At 35.6% G+C, this 25,024-nt stretch overlaps 1 protein-coding gene across 1 annotated transcript; it reads left to right on the top strand.

Annotated features, from left to right (window-relative positions):
- The first annotated feature begins 10,243 nt into the window (after nucleotides 1-10,243).
- LOC120271678 (serine/threonine-protein phosphatase 7 long form homolog) lies at nucleotides 10,244-17,404 on the top strand. The gene is made up of 5 exons (XM_039278356.1): nucleotides 10,244-10,306; nucleotides 14,557-14,865; nucleotides 14,962-15,200; nucleotides 17,175-17,229; nucleotides 17,312-17,404. The coding sequence occupies exons 1-5, from the start codon at nucleotides 10,244-10,246 to the stop codon at nucleotides 17,402-17,404; spliced, it is 759 nt and encodes a 252-aa protein (XP_039134290.1).
- The last annotated feature ends 7,620 nt before the right edge of the window (nucleotides 17,405-25,024 follow it).

Raw genomic sequence — 25,024 nt, 5'->3', positions numbered from 1 at the left:
CTCTGATTTAGTCTGGTTTACTGGAGTTAATTCAAAGAACTTACAGGGAACAACAAGTATTAGCAACAAAAAAAGGAAATGGTTCGACAATATCAACATATGAAACATGAACAAATTGTCAAGTATTTGAAAATGACTGTATAGAAACCTACATGGTTTCTGAAATAAATGAGTATTTATATAAAATTATAAACGCTTCATCAAACGCTTAAATGGTTATTGTGTTTTAATAAAGATATATTCTATACCTTATAACATAAAGCAATTTTATAAACACAATCATTAAATGTTGACCATTTACATTCCATTATGCATGAATTAAATGCTGGAATAGCAACTCCTATGAGTAATTCCAATCTAACATAAGTAAAATAATTATTTACCTGGCTTCCTTCCAGAGACTCAACCAAGGCAGTCACACCAGCTTGTTTCATATAGCTATTTTGGCCATAGCAGAGAATTCGTGGTGTTCTTCCAAACCTCAATTTCTTCCTTGTTCTTGTTACCTCATAAAACCAAAGATTCAGAGCAATAACACATCCCTTTAGATATCCCGTCCTTATTGTCTTCCCAGAACACCTGGCCGGGAAGAGCAAAATTGCCCAGAATATACACCAATAGTAACTTAATAAAACTTCTCTCCTTCTTGGCTTCTTTTTCCTCTACTAACTTCATTAAAATTCTGACTAGGCAGTCCCTATCTTGGTCTACTGCCTTTGTGAAGTACTCTTCCTCAAGTGCACAACATTCCTTTATCTTTTTGAAATTTATGGCATCACCATCACAATGTAACCCTAGTATTAACGCTACATCCTCTGTCCTAAATTGCAAATAACTATTACCCAACTTGAACATTTTTGTGCTTCCATCAAACACTTGTATAAGCATATCCAGTACAGGTCGTCCTTGCGTTATGGGCTCCAAGTCCATGAAATGGCTAAAAGGTGTCCGTCGGAGTATTTCCCAGTGTTTGCGTGTCATCTTCTCTCTCAAATCCCTTATGGTAGACACGATTGGTGCCATGAAACATAGTCCATTCACATAATTTACGGACTTCTTGGCCATCTTCCTCTTACATGCACAACCAAAACATTTGATTTCAGTTCACACATTGCAAATGGTGCTAATTACATTACTAAAGTACTGAATCGAGCATTCATTATGTCATTGCATGAAATTAAATTATAAGAAGCAAATTCGGAAAGTAAACAAAGAACATATAACTACATATTAAAAAGTGATTGCAAATGTTTTACATTATGTTGAACAGGAATGGTAATTTTCAGTGTAAAAATAGTAAAAAAATAATCACGATCGCATGAAACAAAAAGAACATTCTCGATTCCATCATTCAAATACATAAAAAAATAAAGACGCCAACTTCACATTTACACTAAAAAAATTTTTCGAGGATTCCTATATTGTTCTAAACCCTAAGTACAAATTATATAAAAATAAAAACAAATCAACAAACCTTTGCTTACCATTTACTCAAATTAGGGCATAAAAAATATTTTTAACTAGTATTGCACGATCTTGAACTAAAAAAAAATATTACACAACCTTGGATGGCTTCAGAGCATCATACCTCTCGGCCTTGCTAATATAGAAATGTTCCACAGGTGCGCGGCTTCTTCTTCGCTTTCTCTTTATTCAATCTTTTCCCCTACCCACTTGTTCAGCCAGCGATGCAAGGTGCATGGAGAGAAGAGCACAAGACCATCCTCCTCCACGGTGATGTCTTCCTTCCTCCGACGATGTCTTTCTCTGGTGATATCTTTCTCCGGTGAGGCCAAGCTCCAGTGTTGCCTTTGAACTAGGGGAGAAGAGGGATGATGGAATCGATGATGAGGGTTCTCGGGAGATGAACGATTTGATGGGCATTGATTGGATCACAGTTTCAAAAACTGTTTTTTTTTTCAAACTTTCACAAGGGCAAATTTGTAGCTTAACCTTCATTCTAACCCCGTTAACACCTTTTTGGACTATAAAGTCCAATTATAAAAAAGGAGGGACTTATTTGGGGATGTGAAGTAGTTCAGGGACTTCTTGATCAACTGACAACAATATATATGGTTTAATTACCAGATTGGTCCCTCTATTATAGTGAAAGTGCCCTTTTAGTCCCCCTATTATTTTTTGTCCTTCTGGGATCCCTCTATTTTACCATTTAGTGAAATACGAGTCCTTCCCTCTTATATCATTTGTCCCTAGAAGGTCCCTAAGAGGGACTTTCATTTCACTAAATGGTAAAATAGAAGGATCCCAGAAGGACAAAAAATAATAAGGGGACTGAAAAGGCACTTTCACTATAATAGAGGGGCCAATCTGGTAATTAAACCATATATATATATATATATATGCAAAATTAACATTTTAATAATGTTTAATATACGAGCATTTATCATCTACGGGTGTTGTTGGTATTAACCGTTGGGTTTTAATCCAACGATTATACTATACACTGTATAATAAATAATATTAATATGCTAATAAATAGTGTATAGTAAAAAGTAGGTCAATTTATGCACAATATATCAACAAATCTTAATTGTTTAACCAAATTTCTACAAGATCTACCGTAATTATAAAAATCAAAATAAAAAACTAATCAACCCTAGTTAATACTTACTGTAATTATCTAATCTGTATTGTGTTCAAATGTGGAGGAACGTCTAATATATATATAAAATAAAAAATGAAGATTATTTGTAGGAATGTGTTGTAATTTTCATGGATTTGAATTTTTATTGCGTGTTTACACGTGCAATGCAAGGGCTTTTTTTTAAAGGGAAAATTACTGTTCACCCCTCGTAATTTTCAAACTTCCTTAAAACCCCCTCCTACTTTTACACACCTCGGACAGCCCTTCCGTTAGTGTTTAACTTCCCTTTTACCCCCTACTGTTCACTTCAAATGGGTCCATGTTGTGAAATCTCATTTTTGCCCTTGAAAATGGTGGGAAAAAAAGCGCCAAATCACATAATGTTCAACCTTTTCAAGGGCTTTTTGCTTGGTTTCTGATAGACAATGCCTAGAAGTTGCATTACATCTTGTTCTTCTTCTTATTTCTCCTCATTTGATTTGTTCAACTTCAGTTCTGCCGGTTTCGTAATACGGTGAGAATCTCTTCGTTGCTATCAATTTGACCATTCTGCATGTGTTTATTATGGCAGCTCATTTGTGGTAGTCTGGGTGAAGTTTATCATACCCGAAATATATAAATCGGTTTCTCCAACAGAAAATGAAGTTGATTTCCATCAGATTGGTCAAGTGCACTCCATCTTCAAATGAGTCAGTAGTCGATTTTTATTGTCGAGGACGAGCATGTGCCATTGTCGTCTTCGTTTGAAAAACAAGTTCATTTTCGTTTAGTAAAGTTCTTCTCGTTTATGGTTATCTATTTGTATATTTTTAAATACTCGTTTAACTATTTGCTATTATCTGTTTAAATATATTACCAATATGTTTTAATAATTGTCATCTCCGCTTTAACTTTATCTTTACCCGTATAACTATTCATATTAACGTGTAAATTCTCAAATGTCTCTGCAGTAAAGCGGTGATCTTTTTCGTTTGATCTGAATTGTTGGCAGGTGGCACGTGGCAGGTGGCAAGATTATGGTATCCCGTGCATAAGAATTAATGACATCATTAAGTCTTATGTACGGTAACATAAATATCCGAACACCCGTTCGTTGTCATCGATCAATGCTCGGGTCCCATCTGTCGTTTAACTTTTTTTCTCGGATATGAAGCGTCCACCGCTGTGGACTTCACACCATAAATAACAAGGAAGAACCCTTCCCATGGACAACCACTCCTCATCGTCCTCATCCTCCTCCTCCTCCTCCTCGTCATCTGCTTCCTGTGTATGATATTCGCTGGAGTCAGACGAAAGTTCGAAGATCAACTCTATCTGAAAGGATGTCTCGTGATCCTCCTTATCTTGAGAATGAATCAGCCGTAATCACACAACAAGTTAAACTATCTTTTCCTGCCCAAGTCGAAATACCCGCATAATTGCCTGAATGCAGAGGATTCTCCAGCGGTGGATGACGGGCAAGCAATTAAGCGGGCATTTCGACTTGGGTAAGAAAAGAAAGTTTTCACTTATTGCGTGATTGCGGAGGATTCTCTAAAGGAGGGAGATCAGGAAACATCCTTTAAGACGGAGTTGATATTTATCACTTGATACTTTTTGTTACCGTTTAAGAGCCTTACGTCAGTGTACAACTATTACTTTCTGTATTTAACTATCAGGATCTTCGCTTAAGTCAGACCATGACACATTGATTAATAGACGTTTTCATGAATGTGTTTGTTTAACCTTTTTTTAATGTTCTACGTTGTGCAGGTTCAAGTTGATGCGCATGTTATGCAACCGCCGTGAGCATTCGAATATACAGACACTTGTTTCGTTCTACGAGGGTCGAGTCGTGAGTGTCCAAGGTCCGAGAAGACGTTGTAAATGTTGTAAATGTTTTATTTTAAATGAAACAAGCTTATTTGAATGTGAACTTATGATATTTAATCAGATTCTCCATTGTAAACGTTTAAATATTTTAAACAAATAAACCTATTTGAGTGTCTCCTTGTGATAACTTGAGAAATTTAAACAGAGACATAGTAAAAACAATTTTGGAAACAAAGAACGGCAATGTAAACAATACAAAAAGTTAAACAATAATCAATTTACTCTTTAAACAATGGCAACGGTGTTTAAGAAAATACATAAAGATGTTTAAACAGTGACCCAGGAGGTACCCATCTTCAACGCGATGTCAGTGAAAGCATTCAATTTAAACAATAACATATATTTTAAACAGTTAAATCACTATATTTAAACGGTTTACGTATTATTTATATGATATAGACTTTATTTAAACAGGTAACCGTTATTTTAAACACTATATGTATCTGTTTAAACATAAAAAGCTTGACGTTTAAATAGATACTCATGTCGAGTGATGACAATATGTCTTCATCGCGACAGTGACATATATTTCCCTTTTTGCCCTTGGGATGGAGGGAAAAATACCGCCCAATCACATCACGTCTAGTCTAACCTCTATGCATACAACTGTGCACTTTTTTGTTTGCCTATCTGACTGCTGTTTGTTGTTTACATCTTCTTCTTCTTCTTCTTCGTCTTATTTTTGTTCTTCATTTCATTTGGTTTGTACGATTTGGTTTTCGGCCGATATATTATGGAGAGTTTTTGTGGTATTGCTAGATTCAACGGGGAGGGAAGAGTGCTAATGTTCACGGCTCAGACTTCTTGGGAGTTGGTGTTAGCTGAGATATGTGAGCGATGGGGTCTCGAAATTTCTCTTGTCAGGGTTAAGTTTATCACACCAGATGGATATAAAACGGTTTGTCCAATAGAAAACGATGTTGACTTCCAGCGGATGTGTCACGTGCACTCCATCTTCAAATGTGCTGTAGTTGATCTTGTTGTCGAGACAGAAGATGTGCCATTGCCGAATCCTAATGAAAACGAGTTTTACTCATTGTAAGTTCCTTCTCTTTTATTTGATCCAGTTGTATGGGTTCATTAGTGTTTAAATATGTCCGTCACTGGTTAACATCTTATACTAGTCGTTTACGTTATTCGGTAACTGCTTAAGTATTTAATTTAACGTTTAAATAATGTCATTAGCACTTAAACATTATATTCTCCACTTAACATATTGATCTTTTCATTTGAACTGAAGTGTTGGCAGGAATTCAGATTCTGCGAGTGCTCCCGTTCATCCCCATGGTGACCCTGACGGTGTGGGATGTCTTCCTTCCTCGTCAGATCATTCTGAGGTGCTATCATTGGATATTGGACAACATTTTAACGGTGTTGAACATTTCAGGGATGTACTTCGAAATCATGCAATCAAACGGAATTTTGACTTCAAATTCATAAAGAACGAAAAACATCGGGTGACTGTGGAATGCGCTGCCGATGGTTGTCGTTGGCGCCTTCATGCATCAAAAGAGTATAACAAAAATACTTTCAGAATCAAGACAATCAACCCGTCACACACTTGTGGTGGTGGCATAGGTTCAGCGTCACACCCGAAAGCGTCCAAAAAATGGGTTAGCGCACGAGTGATTTAGAAGTTCAAGGACCGGCCCTTGTACAAGGCCATCGACATTCAGAAGGACATGTTGCGGGAACATGGTGTCCACATACCATACAAGCAGGCTTGGTTGGGAAAAGAGCATGCCCGGGTGGTCCTCGACGTCGAGTGACATCTCCGAGCTATGACTTTGTTTGCTTTGGTATGTGGATAAGGTGGTCGAGACAAATACGGCGGCGTTGCGATCGTGGAAAGAGACGGTGATCGTTTTTAAGCGTGCATTCTTTTTCTTTCGGTAGCGTGTATTGTGGGATTCAAGAGGGCTTGCAGGCCGCTGCTGTTTCTCGATGGTACCCACCTCCTTGGAAAATATCGGGGTACACTACTGGGTGCCACAGGGAAAGATGGAAACAATGGTTTTTTCCACGTCGCCTTCGGTATAGTCGACAACGAGACCGATGCCAATTGGACTTGGTTCATATCTAAGTTAGGCGATGCTTTATACGAGGAAGGAGATTATCATGAGATAATTACCTTCGTGTCTGATAGGTCCAAGGGCCTTGTGAATGCAATTGCGAGGGTCTTCCTTTTCTTCGCCACATGCATACTGTCTTCGACATTTGGAGGCCAATTTTATGAAAGCCAATGTTAGACTTGGGAAGGCATTGAGGAGGAGTGCTGGTCTATATGCTTCCGCATTGCGTGGGCATCCACGGCTAAAGATTTTGATGATTCCGTGAATGAACTGCAGGCCACATCACCCGAAGCTCATCACTGATTGATTAATAAATCGGATATGGCACATTGGTCGAATTATCTGTTCAGAGGTGATCGTTGGGGTGAGATGTATTCAAATGTCGCGAGTCGTTCAATGCTTGGATCAAAGAAGCTCGTCATTTACCCGAGTAACGAAAATAGTCGACTCCATAAGGTCTCGCGAATGTTGATTTAGACTTAACATTTAGTGTTACCCTTTAAACATTCTCAATCTTTGTTTAATTCGACTTGTCTGACTTTAAATATTAATCCTTTCATTTAACTATTTACAAATAATGTTTAAACATGTTTACTGAATTATTTAACCATCAACGTCTTTGTTTAACCTTATTTGCCGGGTTCAAGTTGATGCGCATGTTATGTAACCGGGCGTGAGCAAGCGAGACAAATGGGAGACCTACTTATGTCCAGACATACATTCGAAGGTAGAGATCATTGTTGAGGATAGCCGAAATCTTCGCCTTGGTCGTTGTGTTGATGATCGTTACGAAGTGATTGACCAGTACAGCAACTCTGTAGATCTTGCCATCAGAACTTCTTCATGTCGAAGGTGGCAAGTTTATGGTATCCATTGCAAACACGCTTGCGTTGTAATAATGCAGACAGACACCAACGTCCATCGATTTATTAGCGGCTACTTCACCGTCGACAATTACAAACTGGCGTATAAGGAAGCTATATTCCCCATACCCGATGATGACAGGCCTTCTGACAGAAATTGTGAGCTTCCTTTGCGACCGCCTGTGACGAGAAAGCAGCCTGACCGTCCTAGATGAAAGAGGATCGAGTCGCAAGCGTTTGATGTCCGTGAGTTACATTGCAGCCGCTGCCATGGATCTGGTCACAATCGTAGATCTTGCAATGAAACTGTCGCCGACTAGGCATTGTAAATAAGCCGACTTCTAAAAAGAAACATTGTGTATTGATGGGCAACTTTCCATATTTAAACTCTTACTCTTTACAATGAATGCATTTATTTAAACAGAGACAGTGTTATTTTAAACGGATACACTATAATTTGAAATATTTCAAACTGATGTTTAAACGATATATGGTATATTTAAACAATGAAACTGAAATGTACACAATTAGAACGTAAATTAAACAATGAAATAAAACTGAATGGAATTTAACCTGCTTTACAATTGAAAACAAACAAAATTTACATTGAGATATACAAGTCATGTTCTTCGAAAACAAAAACAATGAATTGAATTTGTCCAGGTTTACATTCGAAAACAAAATTGACATTGAGATATACAAGACATGTTCTTCAAAAACAAAATTTAACCCGCTTGTGACGACCCCCCTTTCTCATGGACGCTACTGCCCTCCCTCCTTAAGTATGCGGGTAACATACCTTAATCCTGAGGTAAGGAACGTCTGTCTGCGGTAGCCGTAACTTCTCACCCCAAAGTAATTGCTTGATAAACCGCATGACGTGAGGCAGCGCTAATCGGCGCTTCCTTGTTTTTGGCGTGGGGTTTCCATGTCGTGCACGAGTGGGTACTTTGCCGTCGCCGACTCGCCGAACTCCATATTGACACAATTATCGAATAGATTCCACTGTCGAGATATGCAAGTTGAGATTAGAATACCGATTGGACATAATTAAAGAACTTACCATGTCCAACGCGTCTTTATCGTACCCCGGACATGAAGAATAATGCCTGTATTGTTGTTTATCATTGTCAAGGACGACGACATGGAAGTGGCCATTCATGATTATCGAGAGGATGACAATTTGAACTTCATGCAGGTTGCGCACAACATCCCCGACCATAGCCATAATTGTTTCATAGTGCGTCGTCACGCTTTGACATAAAGCAGTAAGCGAGTCCGGTGATGAGGCGCACTTCTTGTAAGGATATGGCTCTTTGCTCGACGACTTTTTGTATTATGCATACCAAAGCATCCATCACATCATTTGTGACCATCTCCTTCCCCTCAAGCAGCGTGTATAATTTGTCCCGTGTGGTGCTGATAGCGTCATTCTTCCACCACGCAGTCTTTCGAGGATTAAGCGATAACTGATATAATAAGAGCGATATTGTAAATATTTAAATGATATTATCAATTGTTAAATGATATTATATATAATTAAAGCGTTAAGTGAGACAAATTAAATGATAACATAAAGACATTAAACACTATTAGAAAATCGTTAAACACTATCATAAAAAAACTTTAAACACTATCATAAAAAAACTTTAAACTTACCCGATCCATAGAGCGGTTGAGGAAGATCCTCATCAACTCCTCTCGTATTTTGTTAAGACGAGACGAGGCCAACCCATTTTTTTCTTCTTGGAATAAAAAGCTTTTTCGAGCACGTCTGGTACCATTGTTGATTGGCCTTGATCATCTCTCGTTGCTAGGTCGGGGGTCTTCATGGAGAGCACTTGCTCGTTGAGCCTTCAGTGGTGTTCAACACCAGCAGCATCTTCCTTCGATGCGGGGACGACGGCGACAGCATGAACTACAGACACATCCTTACATGGTTGTTCTTGTTGTGGGATTGTGTTTGGCTTCGATGCGGGGAGGACGGCGACAGCATCAACCGCAGGCACATCCTTACATGGTTCTTGTTGTGGTGGGATTGTGTCCTGCTTCGATGCGGTACTGTCGGCCACGACCACGACCACGGCAACAGATTCAACGATCTTCTCAACCGTGGCCACGGCAACAGCATCATTGGGAGACACACCCTTAGCTTGTTCTTGTTCTTCAGGGATTGTGTTCATCTTTGATGCCGCAATCTCGGCAGCCGGTTCCACCGGGTCAGGGATTTCATTAAGAAGAGAGTTAACGACTTTCTCAACCGCGGCAACGGCCACATGATCTACTATGTCCTCCATCGTCATGGCCATGTCATCAGCAGTGACAGGACTCGATGACTGACATCGACCGCCCGATGGTGTTGCTATTATTTCATCGTCGGTACGGCGGTGGAGACGAGGCGATATTGTTCTCCTCTTTTTCGCCAAGTCTCTTCGAATTTGGCCATCTTGGAATGACCCTCCCCGATGATGTAAAGTCGTCGTCAAATTCCGACGCCTCGTTACGTCCCGGGTGCTTGAGTTCTTTGGAGGGATGGCGTAGTCGATTGTGAGCGTCCTTCCGAGTGCCTCAACACGGCGACAAGCCGAGGAAACTCGATCATCAATATCTTGCACGCTGCATAAGAGTTGCGGTGACATCTTACGCCTAATGTTGCGGTGACCGGTCGGCTGCCATGGTCGGGGAACTGCTACGATCGGGGGACTCATCGTTGTCGTGGTAGGGGGTTGTTGCAATCTGCTGGGGGTAGGGGAGGGCTTCTCCGGTGTCGAGGGAATGCGTGCTGGCGTGGTGAGGGTGAAAGTAGGGAGAGCAGCGTCGAGCACGCAGCGATGAGGGCTGCCCTCTCATCCCGCCTTCGAGCAAGTGGTTCCGGGAGCGATAGCATCCATCCAGTCGGTTGGCCCCAATAAATATTTCTTCTTGACGATTCGCGGGAACCATTTCGAGAAACTAACATATGTAAACCAAACAATTTCAGTGAAAATCATTCATTTTAAACTATAAAAAAACTATATTTTAAAGCAGATGTTTATATATTTAAAGCGTTATAGAATATATTTAAGCGGAGAACAAAAATATTTAAACCGAGTATGAATAAGTTTTAAGCGGTAAATACTAAAGTTAAGCAGCTAAATAATATGTTTAAACATTAAAGACTTATGTTAAACATTGCCCTATGATTTATTACCTCTTTTCCATCGAGCGATGACAAGTGGTTTCTCTAGTACGCTTGCTTATGGTAAAATACTTTCACCGTATACAGCATCCTTGGGATCTTGCCAAAAGCGGACTTTCTTCCCCCATTCAGATCATTTCGTAAAAACCCGAGACGTTAAGCGCTGACCCAGATGCCACGATCTCGCATCATGCGTGAAATATCAGCCACGCATGCGGTAGCATGTAGATCATCGACATAATCAATGATCCGATTCGGGAACCGAGCATGATGTATTTGGGAAGAGGGATCTGTACCCATGAAAGTACACCATCGGGAGTTTGACAAAAATTATCTTCTTCTCCCCTCGTCGAACAAGTTGCACGAGTGCTCTTGATGGAGTCTCTGTGTCTCTCGAAGGGTTTTTGATAGATACCTCCCATTCGAGCACTGACCCGGGTTTTTCTTCTTACGAACGGCATTGCGTCGCCATTCATGCATGAGCCAGAACGAGGTCCACATCTTGAGGTGCGAGATCTCGGAAGGCTTTTCCCGATCCACGAATTTATTGGTGCGACCGTCAGTACCTTTGCAAAAAGAGAATCAAGAAGGGCCCTCTCTTGGTATATAGCTTCGAGCTCGATGAGCAGCTTGCAAGCGAGTGTCCTTGAATAATCTCCCGAGTGTCGAGGGTCATGTTATCTTTCAATTCGACTAAGGTCTCCACTACTGGTGTCAAATAGCATCGCCCATTAACTAGGTTGACCGCCATAATCACAAGCCTGCGACAATAACAACACATTCAACATGCAGTATTCACAAAAGTTTAAGCACAAATATAAGGTTTTTAAGCGGTAACCTCTCGGGTTATTAAGCAGAGATATCAAATGTTAAGCAGAGACCCAGTTTATTAAGCGAGGCGAGAATACTTAAGAGACAACAAAAATTTAGCGTAACATCTCATTTTCTTAAGCGTCGACCTCATTTTGTAAAAGCTGCAACCATATCAAGCGAAAGGGGAAATGTACATTATAAATATTACACAAATCATTACAATCGAAAAAAACTATTTCGATAGTGTATCTGAGACGAAATGCAAAACAAAAACAAAAACCCTTGCCAGAAATCTCCTGAGGACTAACAAAACCCCGGTAGAAATCCCCCTGCAGACTTGATATCTTCCAACAAAAAGCGGAGCACAAAACAAAAGCAAAAAATCTTTCTTTTTGAGCAGTTAGCTAAAAACCATACTCGATACCTTAGATGAAGCATGCCAACTAGTTGGCGGGAGACTTTCTCCTTCGAGATCTGGGTGAAAAGGGAAAAAAGCTGCAATTCTGGGAGGCTTCGCAGGTAGAGACAACCGGAGGCGACTTGAAATGGAAAAAGCGAAGGCGAGTTGAGAAAAAAAGCAAAGTAAGCGGCTCCAATAAATTCGTCTCTTGGGGTTACCCTCACGGAAAAACCACCCCATTTCCTCTTAAGCAGCCAGAGATGGGCTGCAGCACGACTCCCCATGCGAGGGCATTTTTACGTCCATAAAAATTTGAAACTCACTCCGTTCACATCCGTTCTGAGGGCTTTGGGGGTTTGAAAAAAACATAGAGTTTAAAAGGGAGGGGTTTTTAGGGATTGCAAAAACTAACGGGGTGTTTTTGGCAATTTTACAAACTTAGAGGGTTTTTGGCAATTTTCACTTTTTTTAAAAATCTTGTAAAAATTACCAAAATCGCATGTTTTTGTATTATTCTGATCACGAATTTTTAGGGGAAAAGCAGGAAAAATTTTTTTCCGTTTTCTATTTTTCTAATTATTAAATAAGAAAACAAGAGATACTCTCCGTTTTTTTGATTTTTTAAAATAAAAAAAGTGGAAAAGCGGGAGAAAAGAATCCTGTTTTCCACTTTTTTAAATGAAAAAGGTGGAAAACGGAGAAAGAATCCCGTTGTCCAACACTTTTTCATAAAAAAAATATAATATATACTTTATATATAACCCTCTGACGGCTTTATAAAAAAAAAAACTCTCTACCGGCCATATTAACACTTTACTAACGGCTATAAATATTTCTGTTGAATTATTTTATTATATTTTTTCTTATATAATACTCATTTCCCACTTTATATTATCTCCCCCTCCATTCTCATTTTCTCCCATTTTAATTTTATTTAAAGTTCTAATTGTTCGGGTGTTTTATAATTACACGTGTACGGGATTTCTGTTAATAATTTTCGATGGCGTTCTTAAGAATAGAAAGTGATCACATTCTATCCATTTTGCCGGAAAAGGGAATATATTTTTATCCTTTGATAACCTTTAAATTAATTATTTATTAATAATTATATTAAGACATTAGTTTCACATAATAATTTTACTATGCCATAATTATTAATCGTATTAATAATTATCTTATTAGCGCCCCAAGCATGTATAATTAGATAACCCACTGTATTTTTGGGGTAATTTTTTTATAATAATTGTATTATGTCATTAGATTTTATGAATAATTTTATTATGTCATAATTAATTATTGTATTAATAATTGTTATATTAACCTCGAAGCATGTTTATTTAGATAACCTAGTATATTATTTAGTTATTTTTTTATTAATAATTATATTAAGTCATTATTTTATATTAATAATTATATTATGTCATAATTATTAATCGTATTAATAATTATCTTATTAGCGCCCCAAGCATGTTTAATTAGATAACCCACTATATTTTTAGGGTAATTTTTTTTTATTAATAATTGTATTATGTCATTAGGTTTTATGAATAATTTTATTATGTCATAATTAATTATTGTATTAATAATTGTTACATTAACCTCGAAACACGTTTATTTAGATAACCTTGTATATTATTTGGTTATTTTTTTTATTAATAATTGTATTAAGTCATTATTTTATATTAATAATTGTATTATATCATAAATATTAATCGTATTAATAATTATCTTATTAGCACCCCAATCATGTTTAATTAGATAACCCATTATATTTTTAGGGTATTTTTTATTATTATTAATAATTGTATTATGCCATTAGGTTTTATGAATAATTTTATTATGTCATAATTAATTATTGTATTAATAATTGTTATATTAATCTCGAAGCATGTTTTTTTAGATAACCTAGCATATTATTTAGTGATTTTTTATTAATAATTGTATTAAGTCATTATTTTATATTAATAATTGTATTATGTCATAATTATTAATCGTATTAATAATTATCTTATTAGCACCCCAATCATGTTTAATTAGATAACCTACTATATTTTTAGGTAATTTTTTTTATTGTTAATAATTGTATTATGTCATTAGGTTTTATAAATAATTTTATTATGTCATAATTAATTATAGTATTAATAATTGTTATATTAACCTCGAAGCATGTTTATTTCGATAACCTATTATATTATTAGGTTATTTTTTTATTAATAATTGTATTAAGTCATTATTTTATATTAATAATTGTATTATGCCATAATTATTAATCGTATTAATAATTGTCTTAGTAGCTCCTCAAACATGTTTACTTAGATAACCCTATATATTTTTAGGTTAATTTTTATTAATAATTGTATTATGACATAAGTGTTTTTATGAATAATTGTATTATGTCATAATTAGTTATTGTATTAATAATTGTTATATTATGGCTGAAGCATGTTTATTTAGATAACTTAGTATATTATTAGGTTAATTTTTTATTAAAAATTGTATTAAGTCATTAATTTATATTAATAATAATATTATTTCATAATTATTAATCGTATTAATAATTATATTATTAGGTTAGAAAGATGATGTATTACATAAATAACATACCAATGTTTATGGTTTAGTCTTCGATTATATTTAATTTTTCAATGGCATATGTTCGGATTTATGATTTTTTCGTGTCTTATATTTTTTCAAGTCAACCTATTTTATTTTTCCATTTAATATGAAATTGATTAATTTATAACTTTTTACAGCCTGATCGGGTTCTTAGGTGTAGACATGTGTCTATTGTAGAGCCTCCTCCAGAAATCATAGGCCTTTTAAGAGAAACCGGGTTCTATCATGCGGCTCAAATTCTTAATTTTCGAATTGATGCCGCTTTTGTGAGCGCATTAGTGGAGAGATGGCAGACTGAAACACACACGTTCCACCTTACATTAGGTGAGACAACAATCACATTGGAAGATGTGGCGCTATTACTGGGCTTACCAATTAACGGGCATGAAGTCATCGGGCAGACTTCCGGCCTAGGAAGTGCTGTCTGTGCAGAGTTGCTCGGAGTGGTCCCATCGGCGGATCAAAGGAAAGATCAAAGTATAACTCTAACATGGCTTGAGGAAACATTTGGCATGTTGTCATACGATGCAGGTCAATGACAGATAGAATGTTATGCACATGCCTATATCCTAAGGCTTATCGATTGTGTCCTTATGCCGGATATGTCTCAGAATACGGTTCATCTGAAGCAGTTACCACATCTGAGGGATTTTACAGAAGCAGAAAGATATAGTTGGGGTTCAGCATGTCTAGCAATCCTGTACAGGTCTTTATGCCGTACATCCAACAAGGATATGAAAAATATCAGTGGATCTATGATATTATTTCAATCTTGGGCATGGTACAAGATTTCAAGTATATCTCCTCAAACCCGTGCTATCGTATCCTTTACTCTGGCTCGTAGGTGAGAGCAAATTAAATTGATGATTCATTTTACACTCAATTATAATACATTAAAATTATAATTCATTCTCATTTTTGACACACCCCTTATGTATGTGTACCATAAATGCACGGGTTGTCGAAGTAATAAAGTATCCTAGTGAGTGGGTAGTCATATCCACAGGGATTAGTGCTTGGAAACACAAGTATTTCTATTTAACTATAGTGAAAACGATTGAGGAGTTGTGTGAACAATATCAATGCAAATGAAAATAAAGAAAAGAAGAAAGAAACGCAATAGGAATAAGGAGAAGCAATCGATAAAAAATGGGGAACTCGGACACATTGCTCACCCTAGGACTATTATTTCAAGTGCAAGACTCATCATTATGCCTCCTAACTAATGTCTAATGAGTCGTGGACATCCAAAGACACTCGGTCCCAAACCTAAGGTCAACGGTGATTAACCCTACACTATGCTCCAGCGAAAAGGGATACTCTCGACACCTCACACTGTGTAAGATTGCTTAAAGCTCCAGGGACTCCAAGTGATAAACCCTATTCCCAAATATAGATCTAATCCTTTGGTCCAGGTGAAAGACCAGTAGTCATGTTTAAGCCCTAGCACTAAGGATTACTTCAACACTTCACTCTATTGCTCGCGCAACTAAGCCCTAGTGAAGTTTGTCTCGTAGCACTTTACTCTATCGTGACCACAAATAATTCTTGGAACGTGGAGGTAGGATAAATCACATAGGAAGGGAAAAGGGACATTCCGCTACTTCTCGACTCATCGTCTCGACCCTCTACAACCTTACTTTGTTTAACACTAATGAAGTGTTACTCATTCACAAGGATCACCAAGATAGATTCTGAACCCTAGCGTCACTCTATGGGAAAATCAATTCAATAAGCATTCAAGGTTAGAACTCAATTAAAACATTAATTAAAGAAACATAATAAGAGTCAATGAAACAAAATCATCTTAGGGTTTACAAGTCTAAGCACCTACTGGGGGTTTAGCTCTCCATGGAGCAATACATAATCAATAATGAAATTGAAAGTAAAAGCATGCTATCCATAGATAAAACCCCCTTATAGTCCATATCGATAGTCTTGTAGAATCGCCTCGTCTTCTCCAAAGGTTCCCTTGTCAAGCCTAGGGCACATCTAGCCGAATCGATGCTGATGAAAGTTCCCCCAACAACTTTTTTCCAAAGGAACGCTATGGCAAAGGCCGTAGAACCGCTCCAAAAACCTAGGCAAAGCCTCTCCAAACCCTAGCTGCTAGCGCCTCCAAGAATGGCCAAAAGATCGGAAAAAGATCCTTCAAAACGTCTCAAGTCACGGTATTTATAGGGGATGGAATCGGGCATCCACACGAGCATGTGGAATTTCCACACGGCTAAGTAGATTTCCAGATTTGGTTTTCTGCGAGCTGTGAACAGTAACTACTACAGTGATTTTGCTACATTGATTTTCTACAGTAGTTCGTAAAAATGCTCCCGAATCCACTCTTTTCATCGAGGTCACATGAATGGGCACACATCCATGCGGTAGATCACGTTGCGTCTTCAATGAAATCACATTGACAAAGATCTTGCTAGTACTGCATAAGTCGGAACACGTGAGTGTGACTGCCTTTGTGCCCCTCCACTTTGCGTATTTGCTTGAGCACAATGGAGGTTGGCACACACGCACATGTATTTGAGCACAACTTGTGTCTTCACATTTGTTCAATCCAAGACTTCATAAACTAATGCATCTACGATCTACTTTTGCTTTCTTTCGTCAAACTTTATCTCTACAACCTTACATGCACAAAAGAACACAAATACACACGCATAAATGATAAAATCTGATAAAAGTGATGCTCAATGTAAGAAAAGAATACTTTGTATTTCTTGTACACAAGCACTTATCAATTTTTTAGGTGGGCGCACATTGAAGTGGATGATGATAGCCGTAGCAACAAGCACAATGTGAAGGTATATAGGTAGTTACTAGATCGGTTAGAGATGCAACAACTAAAGTTATTAAAAAAATTGATAATTCATGCACATATTTTAGGTATTAATAATGCTTAATTGCAGTGACATCATCATCTTTGCTTCGAAACCTCATGCCTACATGCCGATCACCATTTGTCGTTGCTTCGCTTAATGTGTCGGCATACAATAAAGGGTACTCCGGGAATTCTTGTGCGGACATTGCTTCCAAATCAAGTGTCCGCATATATGTGGAGGCTCCATTGGTACCATCGTGAAATTATGGCCGGGCATTGGAAAGTCTTCAAGATTGCATTCTTCTAACTGAATGTTATCAACACTTGCTTCAGTATCCTCCCCAAAGCTGTCACCATCGTCATCCTCATCGTCTCCACTGGATCGCCCATACCGACCGAATTCAGTTTCATGAGTATCATGAAAAGAACTTGTTCCGCCTTGTAAATGTTCTGAATTAGTAAAATCAATATTGGGTGGTGGATCATCTTGTGCCCTCCAATCCATAGAGAGCCTTTCAGGTTCATTAACTTGGCATGGTGATGAAATCCTCTCCCGTCCCATATTTCGTTGAACTTGGTCATCTGAGGCGGTTTGTTGTTGGGAAGGAGCACCCTTGAAAGTTATAGCGCTAAACTCCACTTACAATTCAATAATGCCAATATCTGGATTTCTTTTGTGGCAGTCGAACATCATCCGAACACCTAAGTTATTGCATAATTTGAATGACCGATAGCAAATTTTACCAGATCCTGAAGAAATTGGGAGCTGATATTTGATACGTGGAACTCCTTGGTTGTTAGCAGTCTCAATGCTTTCTTCAATGGATCTCTTTAAATTTTCATAAGAGATGTTGTCTTCGACATAAAAATATGATTGATCCTTTGACGAAAATATAATTGTGCGTTCACTGTAATGATTGAACCATTGTAGTAAACCAATACAAGTGAAGTCTCTGCCATTATTGAAGACAAGAAGAAGAAGTACGGGTGTGTGAGTTGAAAGAGAGCAAATAGTGTGCAAGAGTAAAAATGGGCTACTAATGTTGGTTTATATAAAGAGCTCAAAATTTGAAAAATTTCATTTATGATAATTGCAGGTTTGACCGTCCTAATTACTGACTGCTGCAGGTTTGACATACCTACTTTGTGCTAAGTACTGATTGGTACAGGTTTGACAGTCCTACTTTGTACTAATTACTGAGCGGTGTAGGTTTGACAGGCGTACTTTGTGCTAATCACTAACTGATGCAGCTTTGACTGACCTACTTTGTGCTAATTACTGACAGGTGTAGGTTTGACTGTCCTACTTTGTCCTAATTACTTATTGATACAAGTTTGACTTGTCCTAATCACTAACCGGTGCAGGTTTGACCGACCTACTTTGGGCTAAATACTGACCGGTGCAGGTTTGACCGTCTTACTTTGTGTTAATTACTGACCGGTCACTACAACATTATGTATCTATAGCTATGGAAGAAATTGTAGCAAAATGTACAAAATCCTGTAGCTAAACACCTTAGCTTCAAAGATGAATCTTGTAGCAAGAAATGCCATAGCTAAAAGTTAGCCACATATTTTATGACTTCTGTAGCTAAGTGTAATATATTTTGCTACAACTTTTATTTTTTCATGTCTAAAAGAATAAAATATTTTGCCATGCAAAATTTAACTTGGTAGCAAATAATTAGTTGTTTTAGCTGCATTATATTTATATATATAGCAAAATAGATTTTAGTTACAACAGAGAAACTTTGTGTCTAAAAGTTTAATTTACTTGCCACAGTGAAATTTTTGTCACAAATATTTTATGATTTAGTTATAAATGTAATACGACCGTAACTAAATTAAACATTCATTTGCTATAGTTACTAAAACATAGCTAAAAAGATAGCACCTTTGCTTCGAAACAAATCAGTTATAGCTACACACTAAAATATTTTGCTATGAAATAGGAGGCTTGTAACAAATTCTACAAGAAAACAAGGGTATCAGGGACAAAAATTTCTGTCACTGAAAGATCAAATTCTGTGGGTTATGACTTTCAGGGACGGGAATTTCCGTTGGACATTACCGTTGGTAATAATAAAGTGGCTAATACTATTTTGTTGGTAAAAATATTTCCGTTGGTGATGTTGCAGTATTAGTGACGGATTACTTCGTCACTAAAAGTGTTTTTCATCCACAAAATTCCGTCACTGAAGGTATTCATCATCAACGGAATTCCGTCACTAAAAGTGTTTATCACCCACCAAAGTCCGTTACTGATTCTTAACAACACCAACGGAATTCCGTCACTAAAAGTGTTTATCATCTATGGAATTCCACATTGATGGTTTTCATCAACAACGGAATTCCGTCTCTGAAAATATTTATCACCACAGAATTCCGTCACTAAAGATACTAATTACCAACGGAATTTTGTCACTAATTATTTTCATTATCCATAAAATTCCGTCTATAATACTATTTTTTATTAATTCATTTTTCTAGTTTTATTTCCTGTAGCACATATATATTACAAATGCTATTTCAAAAACTATTTATAATGTCTAAAATTATTTATTCATTAAAAAACAAGTTCAACATTGTTTAAGACAAAAATCTTCAATGTTTCATCGAATTTAAAAACATCATAGGAGAAGTCATAGGTAAAATTAACCATAAAACACCCAAGTTCTATGAATTACTCTCTCAAACATTCAATCTTGACCATCTGTGGTTTCATCTTCATGGTCTTTGTCATTCGTTCCAATTTGAGAAAATCCAGCATTCCTACAAATTGTTGCAGGATTTAACATCTTAGTAATGCGATACAAAAACGTCTTGATTTCATTCTAATAATCCTCCAAGCTTTGTAGTTTATTTTTCATAGTCACTACTTCTTCCCGTAGATTATCAACTTCGGTGGAAGGATGTGGAGTTTCAATTAGTGGACTACAATCCGATGAATAGTAGCCTTCCTCAATACTAATAGGAGGAGAAATTAAATTTTTTCCACGTGGCTTAGTCCCAAATCCATACACATGTGTACGCGTAGTCTCCATTCCTCCAATTGCATCACACCAAGCTTGTGGGTCAAATTTAGGATGAGAAGATTCATCGATACCATATTTTTGGCTTATTGAAGAAGTATAAGATTCCTACAAAAACATAAAATTCTTATAAGTGGTATGGTTAAGATAATAAAAGAATTATTATTGCATTAGAAAAAAATTTGTATATTAATAATTAGAATATAATTATGAAACCAATTTACTTACACTCACGGATTTAGATTTATTATCAATATAATCACCATGACCCTTGTCACGCTTGTGTGTGATTAAACACTTCTGCATATGTTGGCTTCCGATTTAATTGGGTTGCCTTCACATAGATATAGAATAAATTACTCATGGATATATTTTTTAAAAAAAATGTAAATCTTGTGAAAAAGATATATAATCTTGAAAACAACAATTATAAAGAAATATAGATCATATATACCATCCTCTCCGCATGAAGCAAAAAAGGAATCGAACCACCAGTATGTTTGGTAATACTTCCATTTTTTTTTCTGTGTGCCTATTTTGCTTGGCCTTTTGAGATCAATTTTGTCCATGTTTCACTATTTCAAACATTATCAATTAAACGATCCCAAATATCAACTCTTTTCCAACCTTCATTATACCCTTTACAATGTGCAATGTCACTCACTCCAAAACGCTTATTTGCTCGACTCCTTTCTTCTTCCATCATTCCTTTATATCGCTCTTTGCATGTAGTGTCCCATATTTTTCGTACAACATTTGTTTTTTCTATGGGCCATACAAATTGTTCCTATTAAAATATATAAACCAAATTTTACCAATACCACACTCAATAAATAAGAATAAGACAATATGTTCAAACTATAACAGCTACTAAACTATTTGCAAGAAATAGAAGTTAGTCATACTTCAAAAAATAAAAATCAGGTGTTGCATAACCAATTAATTTACCAAAGACAATATCTTTCTTGTTTTCAATAAAATGTTGATACAAACTACATGCATATGCTATAAACAAATCATTGATGTAAATCTCATACAAAAATCAATATATATATATATATATATGGCATGCTTGTTTTTTTCCAAAGAGATAAGATGGTGAGGTTCATGTTTATCAACAAGGCAAATGACAATAAGAGTCATTAATCCATAAATAACACAACACAAACTCCATATTCTTGAAACGCATATATATTATGTACTACATAAGTTTAAAGGTATATAGGAAATTAAAGCAAACACACACCTGAAATTTTGCCCACATATCCTCTTTGATACCATTAGGTGTTTGTTTCCATGTTGGCCATGCATCATTGAAGTTAAGTTGAATACATTTTGTAATTGTCCTAACAACTTTAGGTTCAATAAATTTCCTATCATAAGAAGACAAAAAAACATTAATTTATATTAATTAAAAATTTGATTTAGTATAAAATAAGATGAATTGCAAATGTACGTACCCATCATGTAAAGTGGTAATAAGGACTCGATCATTAGGATTTGTTGGTGTAGGCATTACTTTATTTGGACCTCTTGAATGTTTCCTTATTTCTACATCTTGGGTGATCGCATCCTCAATTGCTTCATTCCTAATATGTGGATTTTGGGTTTCTGATACCTCTGTTAATGGAGCTTGTGAGTCATCCCAAGAGTTCATCAAAGGTGGACTTTGCGGATGTGATATAGTAGGTCTAAACCATGTTTCCCACGCTGCTGCACTTGGAGGCCCTTCAACTACTCCATCTCCAACCCTTTTCTTACCTTTTGGTTTATTCGAAGTTTTCCCTTTAGGCATGATTTCTTAAAACCAACAACAAAGAAAGAATAAAACTCATTCATAATTGCATAAATATTATTAAGAAATCACTTAGAAAGAGGCTAATCAATGTATTGAAAACCTTAATTAATTAATTATCATTTACATATGTGTAATGAGGCTAATCATTTTTTTGTGCGTTAATAAAAACAAAATCCATAATGTAATAAAATAATGTACATAAAGTTATTACAATAAATGATTGTACATTTGTACTTGAAATAAGATTAAGATTATTTCATAATGGGCCGACTAGCAATACAACTGTAAATGGGCCTGCCACTAAAGAATGTTAACATTGTAATTAATGGGCCGGGCTTGAAAATAAAGAAATCCACTCTTTCTCTTCAAAATAATAAGTAACAAGAGAAATGGTAAAATTAATTTGGTCATATGAAAAATTTACTCTTACATAGATATTTTTATATTTCATTAACAACGAGCCAAATAAATAAAAAAAAACCTAAAACATAAAAAATATAAAAAGATAAAAGTAAGGTTCTAAAATTGTTATTTTTTAAAATGGGTCTTTTAATATTATTTGGCTTGGGATTCAAAGTTTTTTTTATATAATTTTTGTAGGATAGGATTTAACAAGAATTCATAGTAATTTTGTTTCTTTTTTAAGAAGATACCATTTGTTACTAAGATAAACATATGAAGAATTGGAAAACCAAACAAGAATGAAAACACCATAGAACTACCAAAATAAAGCCTACATCATAGACCTAATATAATAACACATGATTCACAATTAGAATAAAAAAGAGAATAATGCAATAGGAACTCACTTATCAAAACAAACATGCATGTCAATTAGTAGGCACTGTCATTTGTTAATACAACTTCTACTTTGATAACTGTAACTCAGCAAGGTACATCAATCATCATAACATATAACATGCTGAAAATAGTGTCAGAGCCATTATCTATTATATATTATTGCATAAAAACCGTAGCTTCAACAAATAAAGGCACCTCAACACTAAATATAATTGCGTTTTTAAATTTCTTATCATTAAAAAAGAAACAAACAAATACAATTTTAAAATGTTACAAGAAGATATGTTACTTTTACGGGTTCGAGCCATAAGTTTTGAATTAAAATACGAACATAGTAATTAAATTAAGAAGTTCATGCTTAAAAACTCTAGAACATTAGATTAAGGGAAACTATTTGATCATTCAACAATTCACAAAAAAAATAATCCTAAATTATTAGATTAAGTAAAACTCTAGTAACATTACATTGAGGAAAACTATTTGATTCAAGAAACCAATTTGATCACAAAACAATAAATAAAAAAAATAATCCTAAATTATTAAATTAAGTAAAACTTCATAAACATTAGATTGTCATAGATGCTGTTAGAACTTAGAGTTCAAGAGTTTAGCAAAAGATCTCTCTGGGTGTTACTCAATCATTGCTCAAAATCCACAGAATTGAATGGGCATAATTATTACCTAAGTATAGATTGTTATCCTGAATCAAATTATAGATAAGCATAGTGAGAAAACTGAAATCAGAAGATAAGTTGCAAACAATATAACCACACATGACGATGTAGACACGGAAGTGTTGATTTGCATCGATGATGTCATCTAATAATCATATGTCATCCAAGTCTTAACCGATATTCAACAGGATGCCATTCTTCAAGTTAATGCTCATCCCATGTTGCATACAATGTCAAATTTGTAGGTTATAGTGGAAAGCATCTTGTGGAAAGCAATGAGCATCACAACAAGCACTAGTTCATATAGAATAAAAATACATTTTATAAAGGAAAAATTGAGCATCTCAACGGCTGCCAATGTGTCAATAGGCTAAAGATCACTATTCTCAGCAAGACCTAATGGAATTGAATCTAGTGCATCAACAAAGGACCTAATGGCATACTGAAAAAAGAACAATAAACCATGAGGTGCCAATGTTTAATATATACTCTGAAATATAGAAAACCCACTCACCTGCTCAACACCAGGATATCTATCTGCTGTAGATTCAACGATAATTGAACAAGATATCTCAGTAGATCCACCACCATACACAATCGAATTGTTACAGATTAAATTTTTTGCACCGCTGCTGCTAATGGCACTCCTCCTAAAGTTATTGTCCCGTCGTCGCAGCGTTGGTGAACCTCTCCTAGTGCGATCCGGGGGCGGTGTCGACACTGATAAACCTCTTCGTTGTTGCGCGAGAGCACAGTGAGGGGCGGTGAAGATAGGAGGGAGAAAGAGAAGGAAAAGGTGAAGAAGGACAAAAAAAGGGAGTATCCCAAATTATAAAAAAAGATTAGGGCTTAGTTTTTTTTATCATTTAATCCTTTATTACAAATCTAATATAATTATAATAAATATATGAAATAATATAAAATAAATAAAATGATATTGCATAAAATAAATAAAATATCTAATATCTTACTATATTATTTTAAAATTTAAAAAATTAACTAAGATTTAATTACATTGATTAAATATTAAATTAAAATATTTTTGTATTATGATAATTATATATTGACGGCCTTTCAAAATTTGAGTTTTTAAAATTATTATTAAGATAAATCTAAAAATAAGGATTTTAAAAAATAAAGGGCTAAATTACTTGCTTCATTGACCTTACCTTTGAGTAGATGTTGAAGAAGGAGAAAAAATGGGAATAGCCCTAATTATAAAAAAAATATTAGGGCTTAGTTAGTTTTTTTAATGAGTTTTTATCATTTAATCCTTCATTACAAATATAATATAATTATAATAAATATACGAAATTTTAAATTAACACTATAAATTGCATTCATATTAATTTTTTAATTATACAGAAATAAAATAAAATAAAATAAATAAATACGAAATTGCATAAAATAAATAAAATATCTAATATTTTACTATATTATTTTTAAATTTAAAAATAAACTAGATTAAATTAC

This window comes from Dioscorea cayenensis, chromosome 11, assembly GCF_009730915.1.
Source record: "Dioscorea cayenensis subsp. rotundata cultivar TDr96_F1 chromosome 11, TDr96_F1_v2_PseudoChromosome.rev07_lg8_w22 25.fasta, whole genome shotgun sequence".
Classification (NCBI taxonomy): domain Eukaryota; kingdom Viridiplantae; phylum Streptophyta; class Magnoliopsida; order Dioscoreales; family Dioscoreaceae; genus Dioscorea; species Dioscorea cayenensis.
Note: the sequence above shows the minus strand (reverse complement) of the source record. Positions and strands in the feature narration are given on the sequence as shown.

What these genes read in the sequence shown, in the direction of transcription:
- LOC120271678 (XM_039278356.1), top strand. Translation starts at nt 10,244, where the DNA reads ATGAGGGCTGCCCTCTCATCCCGCCTTCGAGCAAGTGGTTCCGGGAGC. An exon ending in GGAGCGATAGCATCCATCCA is followed by an intron (nt 10,307 to 14,556) that starts GTCGGTTGGCCC and finishes AACTTTTTACAG; the next exon opens with CCTGATCGGGTTCTTAGGTG. An exon ending in GCAACAAGCACAATGTGAAG is followed by an intron (nt 17,230 to 17,311) that starts GTATATAGGTAG and finishes CACATATTTTAG; the next exon opens with GTATTAATAATGCTTAATTG.